The 25,137-nt window shown below is 52.0% G+C and overlaps 2 protein-coding genes across 5 annotated transcripts in view; one reads left to right on the top strand and one right to left on the bottom strand.

Annotated features, from left to right (window-relative positions):
- Positions 1-10,792, top strand: part of TREH (trehalase (brush-border membrane glycoprotein)) — a 24,771-nt gene extending 13,979 nt beyond the window's left edge. The window contains 16 exon segments of the mRNA XM_011927042.1: positions 4,830-4,930; positions 5,073-5,217; positions 5,301-5,388; positions 6,266-6,366; positions 6,527-6,619; positions 6,748-6,864; positions 6,976-7,098; positions 7,341-7,390; positions 7,523-7,587; positions 7,590-7,722; positions 8,311-8,528; positions 8,794-8,905; positions 9,259-9,371; positions 9,610-9,663; positions 9,905-10,041; positions 10,699-10,792. Of these exon segments, the coding sequence (XP_011782432.1) occupies positions 4,830-4,930; positions 5,073-5,217; positions 5,301-5,388; positions 6,266-6,366; positions 6,527-6,619; positions 6,748-6,864; positions 6,976-7,098; positions 7,341-7,390; positions 7,523-7,587; positions 7,590-7,722; positions 8,311-8,528; positions 8,794-8,905; positions 9,259-9,371; positions 9,610-9,663; positions 9,905-10,041; positions 10,699-10,792 (1,744 nt within the window).
- Positions 10,318-25,137, bottom strand: part of PHLDB1 (pleckstrin homology-like domain, family B, member 1) — a 53,152-nt gene continuing 38,332 nt past the window's right edge. For 3 of the 4 annotated variants that reach the window (XM_011926899.1, XM_011926898.1, XM_011926897.1), the window contains 10 exons: positions 24,471-24,611; positions 24,226-24,328; positions 22,748-23,042; positions 22,573-22,663; positions 20,581-20,727; positions 18,509-18,625; positions 18,155-18,257; positions 12,668-12,753; positions 12,466-12,498; positions 10,318-11,661 (listed from right to left, as the gene is read on the bottom strand). In XM_011926899.1, coding sequence (XP_011782289.1) covers positions 11,521-11,661; positions 12,466-12,498; positions 12,668-12,753; positions 18,155-18,257; positions 18,509-18,625; positions 20,581-20,727; positions 22,573-22,663; positions 22,748-23,042; positions 24,226-24,328; positions 24,471-24,611 — 1,257 coding nt within the window. In that variant the 3' untranslated portion in view covers positions 10,318-11,520. The remainder of the gene's footprint in view (positions 11,662-12,465; positions 12,499-12,667; positions 12,754-18,154; positions 18,258-18,508; positions 18,626-20,580; positions 20,728-22,572; positions 22,664-22,747; positions 23,043-24,225; positions 24,329-24,470; positions 24,612-25,137) is intronic. The other variant, XM_011926900.1, reaches the window with a different exon arrangement.

The following is a 25,137-nucleotide window of genomic DNA, read 5'->3' as shown; positions in this document are numbered from 1 at the left end:
TTTTTTTTTTTTTTTTTTTTGAGACAGAGTCTCGCTCTGTTGCCGCCCAGGCTGGAGTACAGCAGCACAATCACAGCTCACTGCAACCTCTGCCTCCTGGGCTCAAGCGATCCTGCCACCTTAGCCTCCCAAGCAACTGGGACTACGAGTGCATGCCACCACGCCCAGCTAATTTTTTGTTTTTTTGTAGAGACAGGGTTTTGCCACCATGCCCGGCCAAAGTTTGCCGGTGTTTTGTTGAGGATTTTTGCATCAATATTCATTAGTGATACTGGCCTGTAGTTTTATTTTTTTTTTGATGTGTCTTCATCTGGTTTTGGGATCAGGGTAATACTGGCTTTGTAGAATGAGTTTGGAAGTATTCCCTCCTCCTCTAATACATCTTTTTCTCTAAATGCTTCTCCTTGTTAAAAGTAAATTTGTAGGCCAGGTGCCGTGGCTCACGCCTGTAATCCCAACACTTTGGGAGGCCGAGGCAGCTGGATCGTCTGAGGTCAGAAGGTTCAAGACCAACCAGAGACAGGTGAAACCCTGTCTCTACTAAAATACAAAAATTAGCTGGGTGTGGTGGCACATGCCTGTAATCCCAGCAACTTGGGAGGCTGAGGCATGAGAATTGCTTGAACAAGGAAGGTGGAGGTTGCAGTGAGCCGAGATGGTGCCACTGCACTCCAGCCTGGGCGACAGAGTGAGACTCAGTCTCAAAAAAAAAAAAAAAAAAGTGAATGTGTTAGGGATAAAAGATTTTAAGGTGAAAAAAATAGGATTAATAAATTCAGCATGTTCCATGATGGGGGAACCTATCTCCCTTAGAGCTTTTTCTATCTCATGGGCAATGTTTGTTCCACCATGTATGCTGTTGCCATTTTGCATTAAAGGCCTGAGTGCCATTAGGATACATGTTTTGTACCCAGAATTTGTGAGTTCCCCATACTAGGGTTAGATGAGTGGTCATCACACCTGGGTGTAATTAGTTTGAGTATGCCATAAAGCCTCCCATAGCCTTCCTTGTCTCAGCATGGGGCTGTTCCCCAAGAGAATTTGGACATATCATGGGATGCCTACTGCTTTAATACTATAAGAAACCCATTTGGGCTGGGCATCCTGGCCCACGCCTATAATCTCAACACTTTGGGAGGCCAAGCCAGGAGGATCACTTGAAGTCAGGAGTTCAAGATCAGCCTGGGCAACATATTGAGACCCAGTCTCTACAAAAAAACATAGAAAAAATTAGGTGGATACGCTGGCATATGCCGGTAGTCCCAGCTACTCAGGAGGCTGAGGTGGGAGGATCACTTGGGCCTGGGAGATTGAGGTTGCAATGAGCTGTGATTGCACCACTGCATTCCAGCCTGGGTGACAGAGTGAGCCCTTATCTAAAAACATAAAAACTAGGCCAGGTGCAGTGGCTCACACCTGTAATCCCAGCACTTTGGGAGGCTGAGACGGGTGGATCACCTGAAGCTGGGAGTTTGAGACCAGCCTGAACAAATAGAGAAATCCCATCTCTACTAAAAATACAAAATTAGCCGGGCATGGCGGTGCACGCCTATAATCCCAGCTACTGCTACTTGGGAGGCTGAGAGAGGAGAATCACTTGAACCCGGGAGGCAGAGGTTGCCACGAGCCGAGATCGTGCCATTGCACTCCAGCCTGGGCAACAAGAGCAAAACTCCGTCTCAAAAAAAATATAAAAATAAAAAATAAAATAAAATTTTATTCTATTCTGTTTAACAGCTTTTCATCCACAAAAACAAGGGTGATCTGCATTTGTGCATGGAGCTCATTGGGACAGGCTGGCCATGCTACTGTTACATTTCGTTCATTTTAACTGGAGACCTTTCTAAACATTCAGTGATCAAGGTTTACAGTTACACAGTGATTACTCTGCCAGGAGTTGTAAACCATATAATCCAAAGGCTCCAAAAAGAGTAGTTCCTGGAAATTCCTTCCCAAATGGTATCCTTCGTAGTAGATGTAACCTGAAAATTAAGAGTCAAAAATCTCTGGCACATTGCTAGAGTTACATTCTGTTGTCAGCAACTGGTGCAGCTCATCCTCATATCATATGACCAAGTCTCAGAGCAGTGCCACTCAGGTTTGCAGGCTGCCATTTGACCTTGTCAGGGCCCAAAAGCAGGAGTCGTCTTGGCAAATGCATGGCTTCCCCCTTTCAGGCATCTGGTATAATCATGCTAAGACACAATCTTACTCTCTTGTTTTGAGTCTCTCCAGGCACCAACATGATATTGCATTCCCCTCATTGCATAACCCATTTACTCATTCCTTTACCCTCAGCTACTGCATCTCTTCCTCACCATCTGTCATTGATTTTTTTTTTTTTTTTTGAGATAGAGTCTTACTCTATTGCCCAGGCTGGAGTGCAGTGATGCAATATTGGCTCACTGCAACCTCCACCTCCCGGGTTCAAGCAACTCTCCTGCCTCAGACTCCCAAGTAGCTAGAATTACAGGCATCACCATGCCCAGCTAATTTTTGTATTTTTAGTAGAGACAGGAGTGTTGCCATGTTGGCCAGGATGGTCTCGATCTCCTGACATCCTGATCCACCCGCCTCGGACTTCCCAAGTGCTGGGATTACAGGCATGAGCCACCACGCCCAGCCCATCATTGATTTTTACCAAATTTTTCCACTTCTGGAAGGGACATTAGGCTTGGCCACTGTGCTGATCCACATTGCCAGCACCAACAGTACTGTTGCAGGTGCCTTGCCCTCAGTCCGCTCCCAGTCATATAAGGAAGAGTTACAAAGGTGTGGAACTAGTGGGCTATCTTGACCACTAGGCAACATGGCTGCATTCACTAAGAAGCCAAATTTAGCCAGATACTATGAAGGCACAACACACCCCATCAGACCCTTAGTAAATCTGGCATAAAGGTTTAAAGGTACAGTTGCAGTTTTTTCCTTGAGAATCGTCCCTTCTTCTGACACCCACAGTTGCAGTTCTAGTCCTGGAGCCACTGTATTGGGTAGGAAAATGTAGTTGAGATGATGTGGGAACAAATCATATAGTCATACCAACAACTCTGCCCTCCCTCTTCCCAGGTCCCCCAGAAAAATTAGGGGAATCCATCCAATGGAGACCTCCTTTGCTCCTCTCAAGTTGAATGTGAGCACACACTTTTTTTTTTTTTTTTAAGACAGAGTCTTGCTCTTGTTGCCCAGGCTGGAGTGCAGTGGTGTGATCTTGGTTCATTGCAACCTCCACCTCCTGGGTTCAAGTGACTCTCCTGCCTCAGCCTCTCAAGTAGCTGGGATCACAGGCATGTGCCACCACACCTGACTAATTTTTGTATTTTTAGTAGAGATGGGGTTTCACCATATTGCCCAGGCTGGTCTTGAACTCCTGACCTCAATTGATCCACCGGCCTCGGCCTCCCAAAGTGCTAGGATTACAGGTGTGAGCCACCGTGCCCGGCCAGAGCACACATTTCTGAAGGTATGTAAGCCACCCCTTCATGCTTTTATCTCCCTCCCCCCACTATAGACAGCAAATGTTTCAACTATCTGTTCCAATTTTCTATCAAAGCGCTACTCTGAGGATGGTATGCAACACCATATGTCCCTTTGCTGTGGTATTGCTTGCCCCGTTGCTGAACGCTAGATGCTGTCAATTGTGTTCTTTGATCTGAAGAAATGTAACTTGGTGGTCCACACTGGTACAGCATCTTCTGTTCTAATATAGCATCTTGTAGTATTTTGCACATTTGCATCTACAACCTGATATGCAAAGCTACTTTAATGTGCCCTTTACATTTCCATAGGGTTATGCCCCAGGTGGGCAACACTTTAGTAGTTCAGTTTTTCACTGCCCATCTGCCAGGCCATTGGAAGCGGCCCATGAGTCAGTAAAAACCCAAACACAGGGGCTTTTATCATTCGATTCTTCTATCACTGCAAGGCAAACAGCATGCAATTCAATCCACTGAGGTGATTTGTTCTTACCTTCTTCAAAGATTTTCCATCCTCAGTCAGAGTGCAAAGGCCTTCCAAACAAGGTCTTTCTACCTATAAACCAAGCAGCTTTTTGTCATTCAGCCAAGAGCTGTTCAAAGGGCCCCTATGTGGCACTAGGATCCATCAGCTCTTCGGTGCTTCCAGAGTTGACCCTAGAGGGAAAGAGGCTTCCTGCTCCTGAATACCATGAGCACCTCCTTGCATTCCCTGAGCAGCACGCTCCTGAATAAACCGTTTCCATTTTATTCAGGAACTCTTCTGGGCACTGCTTTCGTTACAGAGTGTTCCTCTGACATCACCCAAGACATTATGGGTATTTCAGGTTTCAGGATTATTTTGTGTTCTGCAGTCATGGAAGCAGTTTCTGGAAACACTCAAGAGCCAGCTAGTAATTGTCTCTCAAATGACCTCTACATACACTGCACCTGGAAATGTTCTGGCCCAATCTCAGTGATCACCGCTGAGTGCACCTCCCAGGTTTCTGCCATAAGCCCTTCTGATTGAGTCTACACAGGGCCATTGTGCAGAGAATTGGCCACACCAGTATGATTAAAGTGCTAACCTCCCTTTGTCCACCAGCTGTTCTACACCATCTCAAATTAGCCACCAGTGTGGGTTCAGGCAGTCGGACAGGCACTTTACTGCCCGAAGACCCTACTTGTTCCCTCAGCCCTGTATGTCACTCCACCCCACAAACTCCTAACACACACACACACACACACACACACACACAGCCCTTGTCCGGTCCCAGGGAACACGCCTTGACCAGTCTGCCACAGACTCTAGCCTTCTCTTCTGTCCTAATGGGGTACTGGTGGTGACCTGACCTGCTCCTATCCCTGTCTCTGCAGCGAGATTTAGTGCCACGGGGAGCTCTTACACCAAGTTCAAATGGCCAAGCTCTACCAGGATGACAAGCAGTTTGTGGACATGCCTCTGTCTATAGCTCCAGGTGAAGCACCTAGGGCTGAACCTCTTCTCCAAAGAACCTTCTCTCCAAAGAAGGCAGGGGGCAAGAACAAGCAGAGAGGTCCCTGTGATCAGGGAGTGGCTTGTGACACCCTCCTGACCCCTCCCTGCTGCCTGCTCTCCAGAACAAGTCCTGCAGATCTTCACTGAGTTGGCCAGGGACCACAATCACAGCATCCCCAGGGAGCAGCTGCAGGCGTTTGTCTAGGAACACTTCCAGGCCAAGGGGCAGGAGCTGCAGCCCTGGACCCCTGCAGACTGGAAAGACAGGTATGACTCTGGATGGGGAACAAGAGAGGGTCCCTTCCAACCGAGCTGCCTCCCTGAACCCTGGGGGGCCTGTGTTCTTCCAGCCCCCAGTTTCTGCAGAAGATTTCAGATGCCAAACTACGTGTCTGGGCAGGGCAGCTGCACCAGCTCTGGAAGAAGCTGGGGAAGAAGGTATCAGCGTCCTGGGCTTGCCCAAGGCCTGGCCAAGGGAACTGGAGAGAGGAATGTGCCTGGGGCCCACAGTGTCTCCGGAGCACAGATCAGGCTTCTTTTTCTGAGAAACCAGTTCCTGACCCCTGGGTCCCCAAATAGAAATCCTCTAGAAAGAACTTTTGAGGTCAGAAGAGCAGCATCTACTTCTAATGCCTCGCCTCCTCCAGGAAGGCTCCCCAGCCTCCCGGGGAAACCCCAGCCTGCCTTGCCACCTCCAGGCTGCCCAGTACTGGGTAGATGTTCACTGCCTGCTGGGCTGTCTCCTTCCCTGAGCTCCTTCTCAGGAGGTCTCCATCTCAGGAGGAGTCAGTGCTACTGCTGCTTGGGGCCAGGCCCTGTGCTCAGCCCTGTCCTGAGCTACTTTGCTCATCTATATCCCCTCACCTGGGGAAAGGGTTTGGGGTTTTACCCCTACCTGGCTCAGAGAATGGGGTGATGGGCCAATCCTCTGAGCCTGGTTGGGTGGTGGCAGCAAGGATGAGGAGTAGAGGGGAAATGGGGGGCTGGCACCCCCCTTAAACACCCAGCCCACCCTGGGTCTTCGTAATGGCCACTGCTTGGTGGATACCTGCCCCGTGCCTGGCTGAGTGGTCAGGTCTTCTACCGGGCACCAAGTTGAGCCAGGACTCCCAAGGCCAGAAGGTGACAGATGAGGACCCCAGGGCTCTCAGCGGCCAGGCCTTTATCACATGGCTGAGCAGCAGTGGAGCCAGAGCTGAACCCAACTGCCTGGCTCCAAAGCCTGTGACTCCCGGGGCCTCCGATTCCCCAGCTGCCTGCAGCCTCTGCTTCCATGGGGATTCTAGGCTCCCCTTGCCCTCTCTCCTGATTCCAGATGAAGCCAGAGGTTCTCAGCCACCCTGAACGGTTCTCTCTCATCTACTCAGAACATCCCTTCATTGTGCCTGGCGGTCGCTTTGTTGAGTTCTACTACTGGTGAGCGCCCAGGCCTGAGAGACCAGGGGGCCTGCAGGACTGGCAGTGGTGCAAAAACCCAGGGCCAGCAGGGTGTCTTGAGCAGGGCAGAGTGCCCCACTGGCTGGTGTGCAGGGCAGAGGGAGACAGTAGGGTGGTGCCTAAGCTGCCCCTTCCCCAGGGACTCCTACTGGGTCATGGAGGGTCTGCTCCTCTCGGAGATGGCTGAGACGGTGAAGGGCATGCTGCAGAACTTCTTGGACCTGGTGAAAACGTGAGAGGGGCCCAGGCATCTCCAGCCTAGGTGGGGAGGATTGGCAGGTGTGCCATAGGCCTGGAGCTGGATTGCCTTGGTGCCAGTTGTTGGGGAGAAGGCATCTCAGCAGGCCTTCCTCTTGGCAGCTATGGGCATGTCCCCAGTGGCGGGCATGTGTACTACCTGCAGCGGAGCCAGCCCCCACTTTTGACCCTCATGATGGATTGCTACCTGACTCACACCAACGACACCACCTTCCTACAGTGGGTACCACTCTTCTTGTGCTGCTCTGCAGACCTACCCCCCACCTCAGACCTCTCAGGGCTGGGGATGGGCAGCGCGCCTGGGCTGAGGTGTTGTCTGCTTCACTCCAGGGAGAATATTGAGATGCTAGCCTTGGAATTGGACTTTTGGACCAAGAATAGGACTGTCTCTGTGAGCTTGGAGGGAAAGAACTACCTCCTGAATTGCTATTATGTCCCTCATGGGGGACCCAGGTGAGGAACTGCACAGCCCACCCCTCAATCTCTTACCTGCTCACCATGGTTAGAGCATCACAATGCCCCGGGCAGGAGGAGTGACTTAGCCTGACCTCTCAGATGGTGACACCGAGAGCTCTCTGCAATCCTGGGCTGTGGGGGCCCAAAGGCAGTTGGATCGAGATGGCTCAGCCTCCTCTTGACCACAGAGGGGCTTAGTAGCTACTAGTGCCGGGCTGCCCACCTCTCCTCTTTGCTAGGCCTGAGTCCTACAGCAAAGACGCGAAGTTGGCTGACACCTTGCCGGAAGGTGAACAGCAGCAGGGTGAGGGAGGGCTGGGGGCAGGGCGGCTGAGCACCTCTGTGTCAGGCTCTGGTCTCCTGTCATTGGCTGCCTATCCTGCAGCCGGGACTGGCTGGGTTCCCTGCTGTGTCCTCACAGGAGACCGGGAGCCTCTGTGGGCTGAGCTCAAGGCTGGGGCCAAGTCTGGCTGGGACTTCTCTTCACTTCACGCTGGCTCATCGGAGGCCCAAACCCCAACTTGCTTAGTGGCATCCGAACCAGCAAACTGGTGCCTGTTGACCTGAATGCCTTCCTATGCCAAGCAGAGGAGCTGATGAGCAAATTCTATTCCAGGCTGGGTGGGTACCCCAGGAGGGAAGGGTAAGCAGGGAGCCTGGTTTCCTGCCTCAGACTTGGCAATAGAACTGGAAGTAGGACCCTGGGGTGACAGGCCTTCAGCAACCCAGCCTGTCGAGCCCCACCCTAGTGGACACCTGCACTCACATTTGTGTACCAGACAAGAGGACAAACGGAGCCCACCCTAATCCCCCCTTCCTCCCTTTCTTACTGTGAGGGTCTCTAGAGTCTGTGAGGGGAACTCTAGTCCACACATCCAAAATCCATCCACTCCCTCTCCTCAGACAGCTGTTCTTGACCCCCTGAGAGCTAGGGAAATCCACCCAGCCAATACCCTTGGGAGGACAGACCCTGGGACAGATCAGCTCCAGTGGTTCCCTGGGAGTAGTGTGGGGCTATATACTCAGGAAATTCCAGGACCTAGACACCAGAAGTGTGGTCAGTTCCAGGTCGGCACATCCCCTTGGTCATCAGGGTGTCTTAGTCCTTGCAGAGAAACACAAAGGGTGGAGGCCAAAGTAGAGCCACGAAAGGCTTGGGGCCCGCAGGCAGGGCACTGGCTGCTGGGTCTAAAGGCAGCACTGCCCCAGGGAACAACTCCCAGGCCACAAAGTATAGAACCCTGAGGGCACAGCACTTGGCTGCCCTGAATGCAGTCCTGTGGGATGAGGAGACCGGTGCCTGGTTCAACTACGACCTTTAGAACAAGAAGAAGAACCAGGAGTTTTACCCATCCAACCTCACTCCACTCTGGGCCGGGTGTTTCTCTGACCCTGGTGTGCCAGACAAGGCTCTAAAATACCTGGAGGTGAGGGCACAGCAGGTGCCTCGGGTCCACTGCAGGCAGCACCACCCCCTCCCGACCCCTGAGCAGGACCTGCAGGGGAGGCCGCTTCCTCTGGCTGTGCCTCTTGTCCCAGGCTGTGGGTCCTGTAGAGCCACCGGGGGGCAGCTGTGAGCCAAGAAGAAAAGAGTCAAGAAGGGGACATCTGGCTTCCTGCGGGGCCCAGTATCCTGTCCTGGCTCCCAGTCCAGCCCCACCCACAGTCATGGGAATGTCTGGGACCTTCTAGGACAGCCTGATCCTGACTTACCAGTATGGAATCCCGACCTCCCTCCAGAAGACAGGCCAGCAGTGGGATTTCCCCAATGCCTGGGCCCCCCTGTAGGACCTGGTCATCAGAGGTAAGGAGGCAGGGCTGGCACAGCCAAGGGCCCTCCCCAGGGTGTAGAGGTGGGCCTCCCTGGTGCTGGGGAGGCGTGAACAAAAGACGCAGGCTCCGTGTCCTTTCTCTCACTCCTCTGCTCTCCTGGCCTCCGCTTGGCAAACATTTATGTCCACCCGACCTGTCCAGTGCAGTCAGTCCTGTTTGCCCTTCAAACCAGCGCCCTCGATTAAGGGCAGTTTGGCCCATGGTCTCAGAAAGGAAGTCTTAGGACCCAGGCCTCTTTCCCTCCTTGGGGAGAGTAGGGTGCAGCCTCTGCTCTGTCTGGGATGGGAGACCTGGAGGTTGAGTCCTGCCTGTGATGGGGTCTAGGCCTGGCCAAGGCACCTTTACCTCGGGCCCAGGAAGTGGCTTTCCAGCTGGCTCAGAATTGGATCCGAACCAACTTTGATGTCTACTCGCAAAAGTCAGCCATGTATGAGAAGGTGAGCTGGCCTGAGCCCTCCCTGCACCCCCAGGGCCTCCCAGTGCTGAGGTGGGTCAGGCTTGGCAGCAGGGCCCAGGGCCAGCACAGCTGGGATGGTGGCGGCACCCAGTGGCCACTCCTGGGCACTGCAGGGGCTGCTGGGCCAGCAGAGCAGCTTCTCCCCAAGGGCTCCGGTTGTTTGTTGTTCCTGGAGCTGGGGGCAGTGCCTGACCTACAGCCCACCCGCTTGTCCCCAGTATGACATCAGCAACAGTGGACAGCCTGGTGCGGGAGGAGAGTATGAAGTTCAGGTGAGCAGGCCGGGGCGGGCTGGCCATCGCCCTACAGGGAACTCCTGGGCTCTGCTGCCACAACCCCCACCCCAGGCCTCAGTGTGCTCACCTGCATGTGGGCCCAGGTGATGAGCTGACTGGTGCTTCCTGTACTGCTGGGGTTAGGCAGGGCCAGTGCCCCTGGGGAAAGAGCCCACAGCCCCCACCAAGGGTCTGCGGCTTTCCCAGAAACCGGGCCCCACTGCCCTGCCTTTCCCAGGAGAGCTTTGGCTGGACAAATGGCGTGGTCCTGATGCTGCTGGACCGCTATGGTGACCGGCTGACCTCAGGGGCCCAGCTGGCTTTCCTGGAGCCCCACTGCCTGGCGGCCACCCTTCTACCCAGCCTCCTGTCACGGTGACAGCCCTCCCCTCCTCACCTGGCCCCAGCTCCTGTCCCATTAAACCTCTGTACCAGTTCCCATCTTCCCCTGCCTCTTCATGCCCTCCTACCTCCCAGCCTGTCCTCAGAGTGAAGTGGGGGGCAGGTTCATGACCTGGAGGTCATGGGTTGGGGCCTAGCTCCCTCCAGGAACCTTGAATAGGGTGGAGATCCTGCTCTGGGGGGAAAGACCTATCCCTCCTACCCCAAGTGCCCCAGCGCCAAGTCCCACACCTCCGGCCTTCCACTCACTTCCATAGTCCAAAGGCTTTATTGTTCTGCTGAAATGCTTACAAATACTGAAAACCCCCAGCCTGGGCCCACGCAACCAAGGGCTTAATGCTGGGAAGGAGAGCAGGGGAGGTGGGCTTTGTGTTAAGGCGTGAAGGGCGAGGCCGGACAGCTGGAGGCCTGGTCCTCCACTCTCCATTTCCATCGCCCTTCGGAGGCTGAAGGAAGGGCAGCGGCACCACAGGGCCCTTCCCCTCTGCTGCATCATCTCCTGCTCAGGCTTTCCCTCTAGGAGCATCGGAGGAATCCTCTTTCCCTGTCGGAAACGACCCTGTACAGAACTCCAACCATAACTTTTCTAGCTTCCCCTCCCAACCGCATCACTCCTCCTCTGTTCCCTAGATCCCCCGGCTTCATCCCTTCTGGCTCTAAGCAAGGCACCAGTGGAAGGGAGAGGGCTGGACTGGGGGGCTGGCAGGCTGTGCGTAAGGGCTGAAGACACAGGCATGGGGCAGGGAACAGGTGTTCAGTCCCTTTCCCCCAGCATGAGATGCCCAGGGGCCTGGGCTGGAGAGATGATGGCACGTACCCTCAGATGGCCCACAGCTGAAGCAGTGGGCTGGGCCACAGAGCTGCAGCAATTAGTATGTAACCATGGCAATGAGGCAGTTGCTATGGTAACCATGGTGATGGGTCTGCAACTAGGGGATGGACCTGGGACCTCAAGGATGACACTTGAGATCTCTGGCCCTTGAGCAAGGTGATACAAAGGATATGGGAAAGGAGAACAATGGGGCAGAGTGGGGTTTGAGAAGTGGGAAGTGGGCTGCCTGAGCTATTACCCCACTCTGGATGTGGTTCTGCTCAGCCCCCAATGCCCCTGGCAAAGGGGTCTGAGGCAGGAGGGGATCTTTGGCAGCTTATGGTACCATAATTTGTCTTTTAGAAAAGAGAAAAGAGGCTGGGGAGAGCAGGTGTCAGGTCGGAGCTGAGGCCCTCTCTGTGACAGTTCCTTAGCCCTGGCTGGGCCCGGGGCAGGACCCTAAAGGGTTACTGCAAGTTCTGGGTTCCCAGGAGGCAGCAAAGCCACCTCCACTTTTCTTCTTCTGGCTGGTTCTTCAGGAGGCCAGAGCCCAGAAACTCACAGGACCAAGCTCTTTACAGAATATTAAAGTCTTCTTATACAAAAGCCTCAGTTGTGCTCTGCCAGGAGGCCCACGGCAGTTAGTTCATGAACTGAGTGTAGCCCTCAGCCCCTGTGACAATGACATCCATCCAGATGCGCATGGCCTCTGCAGATGGGGCCACCATGTAGTACAGCCGGTCATGGGTCTTCACGCAGAAGGTGAGGGCTGGGTTCGGGCTCTGCCAAGGGAAGAGAGGAATGTCTAAGATGGGGCTCACCCATGCCTAGGAATAGTCTCACCTGCCTCCCTATCTGCCCTTTCCCCTCCCAGCCCCCGGAAAGCCCTGGAGCTTAGGACTGAGTCCTAAATAGGCCCAGAGCCTAGTCCCCACCAGTCCATGTGAGCCCCAGGCTGAAATGTTCCCTTCTCACACCACAGCAGTCCTGGGCTCTCTAAACTCCCTGGACCCTGACAGAGCTATACCCTGACAAGGGGGGCACTGGTCCTTGACACCCCAAGTTCAAGAGTGAGTATCAAGAGGATCAGACACAAAGGGCTATTCCAGTGAGGACCAGAGTTTCCTCTCAGCAAAATACGGGCAGAGAAAGCTACAAGTAGGATGCTAGGCCCCGGGACCCCAGAGGAGCAGAGACCAGGACTGGGGTGGGCATCAGAGGGTTGGTGGCAGGGAGGCTAACCTGCATTAGGGAAGCAGGCCCCAGCCTCAGATATCTCCTGTTTATCAATTTCTCCCTATCAAATCTAGTTTTTGAGGGTCCCCTCCACCCCTTCCAGCCATCCCTTCTGTATCAGCCCCCTACGGGGAGATATCCTGCTGTCATTTCCAGGAGAGGAGGGAGGCAGCAAGGAGAGGGAGGCACCCAAGCCCAGAGGAGCTTCTTGCTCTTTGCAACCTGCTTTCTGCTCCTCCCTTGGGCCTGTGGGAAGTGGGGCGGGGAATGAAGGGGAGAGTCAAGGGTCAGGGATGAGTGAGGTACAGGAGGTGTTAATGTGCTGGTTACAGCTAAGTGGGGAGGGGTACCTCAGTCACCATAGTGAAGCGGAAAAACCTCTTCTGGGAAGGGGAGAGGGAGAAAGGAAGAGAAAGTTGACAAAGAGAACAAGGACTGGGTTGGAGCCTCTGTAGAGAGCAGGCTGGAGGCCTTTGCTCCCAGAGCCCCACCAGGCCACCCCTTCCCCATGGCTGTCCCTCTGGCCTCCCTCTGGTGCCCTCCACCCCTGACCTTGGCTGCACTGCGCAGGTGGTCGTAGTACACTTCCTCAATGGCCTGGAAATAGATGACTCCCTTCAGCTTCGTCTCATGCTTGTCTGCAAAGCAAGTAAGGGTGGGCTATGGAGCCAGTCACACTTCAGGTCTAGCTCCATTTATGTGGAGTTCCACGCCCTGAGCTTCCAAATCTGGGAAATGGGGTGAAGATCCCAGTCTCCCAAGACCCCCAAACAGAACCCAATACAGAATCCTAAAGATATGGATAATGCTCAGCCTCATTCATAATCACAGAGAAATACAAATCAGAACTTCACTGAGAGACCACTTCTCGCCTAACCCAGTGACAAAAACATACAACAAATATACAGCACACTTTTGGCAAGTCTATGGTGAAGGAGGTAGTCTAACGACAGGTGGGAGTATAAATTGGTAAAACCCTTATGAACGATTTGGCCATGTCTATCAAAATTAGAAAGGCATTTATCTTTTGATCCAATGCTTACATTTAGGAGAATTTCTCTTTCACATATACAAAGTAACATACACAAGATTATTAAGTATAGTATTGTCTATAGTCACAGAAGATTGGAAACAACCAAAATATCAATGAAGTGGAGACTGGTTAATAAGTTAGTGTGTGCCACATCATGGAAGACTAAATACAGCTGTTAAGTAAAATGATACAGGCCGGGCATGGTGGCTAACGCCTGTAATCCTAGCATTTTGGGAGGCTGAGGAGGGTTGATCACCTGAAATCAAGAGTTCGAGACCAGCCTGGCCAACATGGTGAAACCTCTGTCTCAACTCAAAATGCAAAAATAAGCCAAGTGTGGTGGTGCATGCCTATAATCCCAGCTATTTGGGAGGCTGAGGCAGGAGAATCACTTGAACCCGGGAGGCGTAGGTTGCAGTGAGCCGAGATCACACCACTGCACTCCAGCCTGGGCAACAAGAGCAAAACTCTGTCTCAAAAAAAAAAAAAAAAAGAAAGAAAGAAAGAAATATCTGATACAGAGAAATAAGCCTATAGTATATACCCAGATATAATATCTAGATATAGATAAATTTGATATAGAATGATCTCTAAGACACATTAGGAGGTAAAAAAAAAAAAGGAATGTACTGCATGCCACCTTTTGTGCAAGAAAAAATATTTGTTTATATTCTCCTACAGAAACTCTACAAAGACACACAAGAGATTAATGAAAGTAGTTACCTGTACTGGGTGGGGCATAATTCTCAATTTAAACCTTTTTATATATTTTTTATTTTTGAACTTTATGAATACTTTTACCTATTTTTTTACAAAAAGAAAGGAAGTGGCCAGGCACAGTGGCTCACGCCTGTAATCTTAGCACTTTGGGAGGCCAAGGCAGGTGGATCACCTGAGGTCGGGAGTTCGAGACCAGCCTGACCAACATGGAGAAACCCCATCTCTACTAAAAACACAAAATTAGCTGGGCATGGTGGCGCATGCCTGTAATCCCAGCTACTCGGAAGGCTGAGGCAGGAGAATCACTTGAACCTGGGAGGCGGAGGTTGTGGTGAGCCGAGATCGCGCCACTGCACTCCAGCCTGGGCAACAAGAGCAAAACTCTGTCTCAAAATAATAAAATAATAAATAAATAAATAAATACAATAAAATAAAATAAAAAGAAAGGAAGCACACTCCCTTGATGTGTACAGAGCATTTAGCATATACATATAACATATAGCCTCTGGAAGTCAGAGGTGGCAGGAAAGGGGCAAACTACCTGAGCAGAGGTGACCATTCAGTGAGAAGGGGCAGGATCCCTGTCAAGGGAAAGCACAGGGCCTGGGCCACCTTGTCTGTGGCACTGCTCAGATGCTACAGCTGATATCCTTAACAGTGAGCCTGGGTCCTATGGAGAGGTCACGCCAATCACTAAACTCAACGGTGCCGGCTGGAAGTAAGCTCCTCCCCGAGTGCGCCTCCTCTCCCCAACCTCTGTGGCTTGGTAAAGGCAACTTACAGACTGGTGCCAACATGTCCCTCCAGCCTTGTATCACAACCTGCCCCTGCATGAGTCCCAAGTCCTATCTGAGCTTCTCACTGTTCCCTTAATAATACACCCTGTATGCTGGAACTGTCTCCTCCAGCCCATTTCCTTGGCAAACTCCTAAACAATCTTCAAGACCCATCGCAAAATGGCACCATGACAGTGCACAGTTGTGCTCTCCTGTGTTCCCACAGCACAGATGCTCCTCTGTATAGAACTGATGCTGAATCGGAATCCTCCTTTATCCATTCATGGTCTACCTCCTCCAACACAAACAACTATGTGCCTGGCACACAGTAGGTACTCAATGCTGAATGAGTTGAGTCCTAGACACCGGGATTCAGAGATAAGTCAGAGACCCTTCTCTTAGGAAACTACAATCTCACAGGGAGGAAAATACAGACACTCAGCTATGTAAATAGCTAGTAAAGGCATGGCTAGGAACTCCATGAGACCACCTACGCATCACAGGTTGTCATGAGTATTAAATGAAAGAACACATTTAAGGTATTCAGCACAGTGTGTGGCACATAACGTGACACTGTTATTATATCATTACACTCCTGGATTGATGTCACATGGAAAAACAGACGCTGGATAATGCAGGGCTTCAGAGGAGGATGGGAATCACTCCTAGTAAGGTGGGGTCAGGAAAGGCTTCCTAGAGATAATATGTAATCTGGACTCCATGCAATGAGGGGGTTTCTATCAAGTTGGCAGGAAGAGGGTCCAAGCGGAACAGGCAGGGCACCCAGGGCCCTTATCCAGGCCCATTTCTGACACTTCCTCCTTGGAAAAGGACCAGCCCTGCCTGGCTCTGGGCCTGCTCAGCCCTCCAGCCCCTGTTCTCTCTCATCCCTTCCTTCACAGGAAATAGTAACACACTCCTGCCTCCGCTTCCTTACCACCCACCTATCCTCAATCTTGTGCAATCTGGCTCCTGGCCCCATGCACAGCAGAAAGCCTTCTCTTGACAAGCTCCCATCCCTGAGCCTAACAGCCTTTGGGCCACATCTTTCTTGGCCTTTCTGCAGCATCCATCATCACTGGTGACACCTCCTGCTTGTGAATGTCTGCTCCTTTGGCTGGCTTCCTTCCCTGTTTCTGCTCCCATTTCTATTCCTGCCATCTGAACTTGGTCTCCTTTTGTTTCACAGACGCTAACTAAGGCCACATATGCCAAGCACCAGCCCAGCACCTGGCATGTGGTTAGTGCTGGCTTCCTGTCTCCTGCCCCTTCTCTCTCTGCTGGTCTCTCCTCTTTCTCCTTCCCCACACAGGTAGGCCTGCCCCAGGGTTCGGCCCTCTCCCTCCCCTCTTCTCTGCTCTGAAGTCTGACTGCCCAGGTTCAGACTTATCTCTGTCTCTTAGGAGCTGTGGGACCTTGGGCAATTTACTTAACCTCTCTGAGTATCATTTTTCTCATCTGTAAAATGGCATAAAAATAGTGTTTCCCTATAGGCTTATTTCAAAGATTAATGAGATGATGCATTCAGAGTGCTTAGCATAGCACCTGGCTCATGCAAGTGCTTGATAAAGGTTATCTGCTATTACTATTATTCCACCTGATTCAACTATTACTCCACCTCTAATCCTGACCATCCTCCTAAACCTAGATGTCCCAGAGGCACCTCAATCTCAACATGCCTCAAATGGAACTCTTTTCCCCAGGCCTGTTTCTTCCTCTCCAAAGTCCCTAGTCCCTCTACCTTCCTGGTGCAGAGAGAAACATGGGACACCTGTGCTTCTGTCTTTCCTGCCTCCTCAAAACACCCAGGACCCAGGCTGGTCAGAGAAGGCTTCTTAGAGGAGCCAGCAGGTGATCAGGGACCAGGTTAGGGGGGAAAAGGGCACTCCAGACCTGAGCATCTCTGGCACCAAACTCTGCAGCCCTTTCCCCTCTTCTGAGCTCCTAGCAGGATTGCTCTTCCCAGCTCTGTGGCTGGGTGAGGCTGTGTGACTGGCAGACAGCCCCGCCTATGAATTGTGGACAAAAATGATGTGTGTCACTTCCCAGCTGGGACATTTAATACCAAGGCCAGGCTTACTTCAGCCTCTCTTTCCCTCTGCCACTGTGGCCAGAAATGTTCCCAAAAGGCATGCTGAAGCAAAGATAACACTGATGCAGGGCAGAGCCCCCACCAACTCACGATGTGCAGTCCACATGTACTGGGCATAAGGAAACCTAGTACTTATAAGCCACTAGGATTTTCCTTTTTAATATTTCTTTTTTTGTTTTTGAGATGGCGTTTTGCTCTATCGCCAGGCTAGAGTGCAGTGGCATGATCTCAGCTCACTGCAACCTCTACCTCCTGGGTTTAAGTGATTCTCCTGCCTCAGCCTCCTGAGTAGCTGGGACTACAGGCATGTGCCACCATGCCCAGCTAATTTTTGTATTTTTAGTAGAGATGGGGTTTCACCATGTTGGCCAGGATGGTCTCGATCTCTTGAGCATGTGATCTGCCCACTTCGGCCTCTCAAAAGTGCTGGGATTACAGGCATAAGCCACCATGCCCGGCCTTTTAATTAAGTTTTTTGAGACAAAGTCTCACTTTGTTGTCCAGGCTGGAATGCAGTGGTGCAATCTCGGCTCACTGCAACCTCTGTCTCTTGGGTTCAAGCAATTCTTGTGCTCAGCCTCCTGAGTAGCTGGGACTACAGGCACATGCCACCATGCCCAGCTAATTTTTGTACTTTTAGTAGAGACAAGGTTTCACCATGTTGCCCAGGCTGGTCTCAATCTTCTAGCTTCAAGCTATTTGCCCGCCTTGGTCTCCCAAAATGCTGGGATCACAGGTGTGAGCCACTGCACCTGTACAGCCACTGGGATTTTATGACTTCTTGTTACTGCAGCATACCTTACCTTCTCCTGACTAGGGTATAACACAGCATCCCACGCTCCAAGTGGGAAAAGTACAAAGGAAGTTCCAGGGATGGGAAACTAGGCTAGAGGCTCGAACGGAGAGAGCTGATGGAGCAAGAGGGTCTAGTCGGCCTGTTCCTGGGCTATCTTGAGCACTCCTTGGCACTGTTCAACTGCTTGTCTTGGAGTCTTTGATGGAATCTGTCCAAGGGGGAGTTCCCCGCCCAACTCCGACCATAAGACCCCATGCTCCTGCAGAGCCTGGAAGTCTCCTATCAGCATACCCATTGTGCATTGTTATAATTCTTGTCTGCTTCCCCGACTATAAGCTCCATGAGAGAGCTGTGGCCATCTTACTTATCACCAGAGCCTAGAACAGTGCCTGGAACTTATTAGATGCTTAGTAACATTGCTGAATGAAGGAATGAATGAATGAACACATAAATGGAGGTGAACCAGGTACGTTGTGTACATTTCAGGGAAGGAGGGCAAGGCCCAGTCCAAGCCTCTGGTCCCCTACTTGGAAGCTTGGCCTCCTTCTAGAAGACCAGCCATCCTGGGTAACAGAGCCCATGGGTCCTGGCTGGCCCCCAGGACGGCCTTGTTGGAACTCACCCACATAATAGGAAAGGGTGCGCTTGAGCCGGTCGAAGACAAACCAGCGCTTCTTCCATGATTTTATCTTGCCGCCCATCTTGACCAAGTAGCCACGGCAGACCTGGTGGGAAGCAGGAGTAAGGAAGGACCCAAATGTGCAGCCCTTAAGCCTTAAGTGTGTGCCATCGCCTGTGCCTGTATTCATGGGGGACTGTCCCCAACATCTCTTCAGGCCAGCACATCAGGTCCTGGGACAGAGATCTGGTTAGATAAGGGTAGAGACTGATGCCACTATTCCAACGACCCAGGAGGTGCCTCTCACAATGGGGTCCTCCCTCTCCCCAGCACCCTAGGGCCACACACGCCTTGTACCTTGCTGCTGAGCACCACGTGCAGGCAGGTATCAACACCATGGCCTGATGACTCAATATGTGTCTTCAGGTCAAAGTCCTCCTTCCGGATTGGCAGGTAGCGGGTCAGGGGTCGTGCCTGGGAGCAAGAGGGAGGGTCAGGAGAGTCTCCTCTCTTCCCTCATTATTTCCCTGTCCAGGCCCCTTGGCTTCACTTCTAAACCCCAACAGCCTGACATCACCCATACCCAACCCATGGTGGTCACTCTGGCTCCATAGGGCTTATGGCAAAAGTGGGGACCTACTATGCCTACGTTGACTCTATCTAAGGCCAGGCAAACTGCGAAGTCACTCTGTGCCTGTTTTCCCACCTATAACCAAGACACAGCATCTTTGTCTTGCCCTGTCCCTCTTTTCCCTCCTGAGCCAAACAGAATAAAGTAAGAGGCCAGATAAGAACTCTGGGAAGAAAAGCCCAATAAGAAATCTAGTCTCTGACTTCCCATGGGACCTTGTTTGGGTCACATCCCTTCTCTGGTCCTCAGTTTCCTTCCATGTAAAACATGGGCTTTGAACTAGGTAATTACTAAGATTTACTCTACCTCTGATACGAACTAGAATTCTCAGTCAGCTGGAATATTTTTCTACTCTTCCTTTCCCAGAAGAACATTAAAATGGCCAGGAAACATCACACATTATTTAAAGAAAAAAACAAAACACACAGCCCCATAGATCGCTGATTCTATCCATCTCCCACACCAGACACCAGTGGCCACTGCTGCAATGCCTGAGCCCCAGGACAGGGGCTAGAAGACAGACTCCCAGAGCAGTCACTGACGAAAGCAGGAAAGGGAAACCAGGCATTTTACAAATATTCCAACCACAGGGGTAAAACTCACAGAGCTTCATTTTTTTTGTTGTTGTTTTTTTTTTCCTGAGACAGAATTTCACTCCGTCATCCAGGCTGGAGTGCAGTGGCATGATCTCAGCTCACTGCAACCTTCATCTCCTGGATTCAAGCAATTCTCATGCCTCAGCCATCAGAGTAAGCTGGGATTACAGGTGTGTGATACCATGTCCAGCTAATTTTTGTATTTTTTGTAGTGATGGGTTTCACCAAGTTGGCCAGGCTGGTCTCTGAACTCCTGGCCTCAAGTGATCTGTGTACCTCGGTCTCCCAAAGTGCTGGGATTACAGGTGTGAGCCACTGTGCCCAGCCCCTTCTCATTATTTCCCAAACCCAATCCAGTTGACGTATCCCTTGGAATTTATTTTGTTGCATTGTAGGAAATGAGGGAGCTGTGATCACTGCTTGGGAAAGATTCCACGGGACTCCCAACCTGGGGAAGCCTATAGAGACCTAATCAGAAGAGACAGCCTATCTAAGTCCTACTGATTCTCATGGGGGGTTGTAGGAGTTAGGATTTGGGACCAGAGACATGGGCAGATTTCCCAGCCCAAACCAATTTCTCCTGCTTTCAATTGTTCTGCTCAAGTCTCCTGTTTAAGGAGAAAGGGTAGAGCTGGCTTTTGGGCAAGGAGGAATTTCTGTCCCAAAGAGAAACTAGTACAGTTCTGTCTTGGAGACGTAAACCAAAAGTCAGAGGGAGGTCATCCACTGATGGTGGGGACTGGAGATGAAAGGTCCTGTGGGGTGTGGGCCAGCACACCCTGAAGTTCCACATACAGGAAGAGCAGCAGGGGAAGCAGAAGGGAAGGTGCAGTGCAGGCTCATGAAGCAGATCTGAAGCCCTGGAGAGGCCAAGGAGAGCCACTCTGATTCCTGACTACCAGCTCCCATCTCTGGGACACCTATCCAGACCCTATTCTCTGACCCTGGATGTCTGCAAAGTGGCCTGTCACATCCTTACAACCCACTACCCCAGCACACACACACACATTTGAACAGTCCTGGTAGGTCTATGTTTTGGGGTCAATGAGTCCCAGGTAGAATTCTGCTTGTATTAAGCCAAAAGCAATCTTTTCTGGAGTAGAACAGATCTTACAGCCCAACACAGAAACCCTGGGGTCTCCCCACTTCTCTACAGCCCTCACCATCAAGCCAACCACCACTGTGCTCCACCGCCCATTCACCTGGGAAAATTGTTTCTCCCGCATCTTGACCTCCTTCTCCACCAGCTGCTGCCTCCGGGCACTCTCACTCTGTAGCCTCCGTTCTACCTGCTCACGCCTCCGCCGCTCCTCCTCCAGGGCCTGCCGCCGCAGCTCCATCTCCCGCTCCTGCCCCCAAAGCCAAGGGGTCAGCAACTATGGCCATCCTCTTCCCCCCACTGGCCCTCATCACACCTGGGCAGGGCTGCAGGAGGCATCCACCTCAGGGTATAGTCTGGCATGAGGAGGCATCATCTTCAAAGCCCACCCTCTCCAAGAGCCCTGGCTGGTTAAAGAGAAATGCTTTAAGCATGACTGTCCTGACTTCAAACCCTGACCCTGCTACCACTATGGGCTCTGTGATCCTGATAAAATCATTTAAACTTTGTTTGTTTTTTTTTGTTGGAGACTGAGTCTCACTCTGTTGCCCAGGCCGGAGTGCAATGGTGTGATCTCAGCTCACTGCAACCTCCGCCTCCCAGGTTCAAGTGATTCTTCTGCCTTAGCCTCCCAAGTAGTTGGGATTACAGGCACCTGCCACCACGCCCAGCTAACTTTTTTGTATTTTTAGTAGACAGAGTTTCACCAGGTTGGCCAGGCTAGTCTCGAACTCCTGACCTCAGGTGATCCGCCTGCCTTGGCCTCCCAAAGTGCTGGAATTACAGGCATGAGCCACCACACCCAGTCATTTAAACTTTTTAAGCCTCAATTGCCTCATTTGTGAAATGAAGTTAAGAATACCCATTCCTGGAATTATAGTGAAAATGAAATTAGATCATGTATATAAATGCCTATTACTGATTCCAGTAGGAAAGCACTCAAAAAATAAATGGGGCTCTGACAATTGTATCTGAATTCTCGGAACGTGGGTTATCTAGACAACTTTTTTTGACAGCTAATATATAGTCCTTTCCCAATCACCAACTGAAGGCCTTTTGAAACTCCAAATTAGAAACATCTGCTATTGAACTTCAAACTTTATGGGCACAAAGTGACTACAGACTAAGGTCAGAATTGAACTTATAAAAGCCACTATAAAAGGATTTTAGAAGTCATTAAAACAAATAATTAAATACAGAGCATGTCAGTGATGCTTTGTATGTCTTAATTACTAATAAAGACCTCCTATACCATTAACTCTCATTTACTATTTCTTCCCAGCTCAAAACTTAGCAGAATCTCCTTTCCCCACATTTGCCAGGAGATGCTTACACATTTGCCATACTTAGACATAAATAAGATAGGAGGCATTCTTTTCTGGCTGGTCCTCCATTCAAACTGTCAGTATCTGTTTTTTATTAAATCCCTCAAACTGCTGACCTTACTCTCTGCGTCCCACTCTCATCTCAAACATGCAGAGTGCCTCGAATGGTGGACACAGAACAGCTTCTGCAGATCCTTTATTTATTCTCCTTCCTAGGCACACATTTCATCAGCCTGCCCATGCCCAGGATAAACCACGGGTTCCTCTTTGCTGAATCCCAGCTCCGTGCCCATGTGAAGGAGCTGTCAGCCCTCTCTGCTCCCAAGGCTCCCCAGCCAACACCTCTACTCCGATTTGGACATCTGCCTCCTCCTCTGGTCTATACTTCACCCACAGTTCCTGCCTTTCCTAATCAGTCCCAAGAGGAATGGCCTGCCATGAAGGTAGACAGGAATCAAAATTCTTGTAGTTGCCAAAAAGTCTACAGAAGTAAACATGCAAAAACTGGAAGTTTCCGTACAAGAAATTACTGGTTAGAGAATGGTTACTGTGCTGCCTTCTCTGTTCGTAAGAGCCATGAAGTTGTAATCTCACCAAGGTTCCCTAAACCCGTTTGAGGAATACAACCTGTTAAAACATTTTCTACCCCAAGGGAATGTGGCAAGGCTAATATGGGTGGAAGGGCTTGAGGTGGAGCACAGGCCCTTGACAGGCAGCAGGCAGCTCTGTGCCCTATCACCTTGTGCCTCCCTGATCCAGGTCAGACTCACCCTTGACTCCATGAGCCGGTTCTTCTCCGCGTGAGCCTCTTTCAGCATCTTCTCCATCTCCTCTATCTTCCCCATGTCCAGACCACTAGCACTGGGGAGAGAAGGGGAAGAAGAGGTGTATCAAGGAGCTGAGGCGGTGGCTGAGGGAGGCTGTGGGCCCAGGCGTGGGGGGTACCTGGACATGTTGTCAGGGGAGCAGGCCGAGTTGCCCCCAGTGGAGATGCTGGTCTCCATGCTGTCAGAGCTCTCCAGACTCAGCGTATCGTAGGCGTGCTCACCCTCCTCCCCACGCTCCCGCCCCGCAGGCAGGTGGTGTAGGATAGAGTGGTGCATGAGAGTGGGGAAGCCCGAGGGGCCCGCTGGGAAGGGGGCTGCCCCATGCAGGGCATCCCACTGGCACTGTGCCTCAGCTGCTGCTTTCTGCTTCAGCTCAGCCAGTCGTCGCCGTTGCTCTTCAATCACCTGTTGTCCTGCAGGAGAGACAGATGGGAGTCACAGTGGGCTCCCTACCCAGCTAAGGAGCAGGCCAGTGGCAGCACCACACACAGAAGGAGGGGCAAGCAGGGAGAGGTTAACACAGAGCAGCCCCCTCTCCCCGCAGCTTCCCTAAGGCCCCTGAAGCTCCAGGCCTGGCTGCTCTGCCAATGCTTCAGTCGCCTGCACAACCGGCCACAGATGCACAGTCTGGCTTCAGTGCTTTTTCGCATCCTGAGTCCACAAAGGACACCAAACCTACCCAAATAGTGCCCGGGCAGCATGACAGCCAGCTGGCTCCAGCTCACAACCAAGGCCTAAGTAGGTCTAGGCAGGATACATGCACCCACCCTGCCTGCTGGAGAAGGGAGAAAGAAGAGATGGCGGAAACCCCATGAGCACCCAGAATGCCAATGCAGACCCCCCTGCGATGCAGGAGCAAAAGCAACAAATGCGGGAAAGAAGGCAGGGGAGACACGGTAGAGCACAGCTGAGGGCAGAAGAGAGGCCAGCTGGAGGGGTGAGGCCAGCAGACACCCCAACCCAGCTCAGCCTGGGACCCTGCCTGCAGGCAGTGGGGACCTGGGCAGGACACATCATGCTGATGCCAGGAGAGGGGCTGCCTGGCCAAAGCAATGCCCTTTGTGACCAACGTTCTACCTGCTGGGTCGTCGGTTGGGAGGGGCTCGGCGGGAAGCAACTCGACTGGCGTGGGGGACCCCGGCCAGAGGGTACGGTAGAGACACGGGGGGGTAAGAGGAGACAGAGGCACAGACATGGGCTTTCAAAACAACCAAATTGCACACAAGCAACAAGGACTCCTGGGTCCCCAGAGCCAATATCTCAGGCAACCATTTCTAGAAGTAATCAAATCCATCCCCTGCCTCCAGAGAGGGCAATGTCTAACCCAACTCAGATCAACAAGCAGTTCCCTTATTGGCTAGGCTCTCTAGGAAAGATGTCACAGCCCCCTAGGCCCTTAGTCTCTGGCCCTGAAGGCTTTAGATAAATATCCAGGAAGCTTTTCTTTAGGTACCCACTCCTCTAAATCCTTTCTGCTCTGGCCTAGATCCCAGTGAAAGGAAAAACATCCTGTGAAAGGTGTGAGCATAGAGGAAGCATGGCAACTATCCAGGGTCCCCTCAGAAGAGCAGGTGGGCTGGCGGGGCAGTCACTCACCCTTCTGTTGCAGAGCTAGTTGGCGCTTGGTCTCGATGTCCTGCAGCGTGGCTGCCAGGTTGCGCGGAAGGCTGCCCGTGCCATTCTGGGTGAGTAGAGCGCTCTGCAGAGGAATGGAGTTTGGACCTGGGCTCAGAAGGCCCTCACTCCCATTCCCAAGGCTTTTATGGGTGGTCTTGACCTCTCCCCAGCATGGCAGTCTCCATCCCCTGCCACATGTGCAGCCCCACCCACTGTCCTCAGACCTTTGGGGAGGGGCTACGCCCCAGGGTAGCCACGCTGAGCTGGGAGGAGGAGGAGGAAGAGCCAGAGGAGGAGGGGAGGGGGCCGCTGCGGGTCCGGGGAAGGGGGCTGGTGGCCTCGCCATCCATCTTGGAACGGTAAACCTGGAAAGAAAAGATAGTGCCCAGTGACTTCTGGCTCCCCCATTGGCCACCTCCCCCATGTCACCTAGTCTGGCTGTGATCTGATGTATCACCCTGGCACTAGGCCTCAGGCCTTCTGGCTCTGACAACAAGCCTCCTGAGCCAGCCCAATGGCCAGATGCTATTGGCAGCTGCCAATTCTCCTTTCCATGCTGTTCCTCCCTGGGCCAATCCCTAGCCCAACCCTGGGTCTAAGAAAAGACCTGTAAACAGACCCATGCAAGGATTTAATGTCAGTCAGGCAGGGATGTGCAGGAGATCAACTAGAAACTGGGTTCCCTCTGGTCCTAGCTCGGTCGCACACCTCCCTACTCTGGGCCTTGGCTTCCTTTTCTGCAAAAGAAGGGGGTAGGACTAGACTAAATAATGGCCAAGCTCCCCTGCAGCACTAGCATGTGGTAAATATGGCCCTTAGCGTCACAAACCCTGACTTGGCATAAGCTCTGCTACTTCTTGGCTGTGTGGCCTTGGAAAGATTACTTATTTT

Source organism: Colobus angolensis, unplaced genomic scaffold (assembly GCF_000951035.1).
Source record: "Colobus angolensis palliatus isolate OR3802 unplaced genomic scaffold, Cang.pa_1.0 Scaffold7, whole genome shotgun sequence".
NCBI lineage: Eukaryota > Metazoa > Chordata > Mammalia > Primates > Cercopithecidae > Colobus > Colobus angolensis.
Note: the sequence above shows the minus strand (reverse complement) of the source record. Positions and strands in the feature narration are given on the sequence as shown.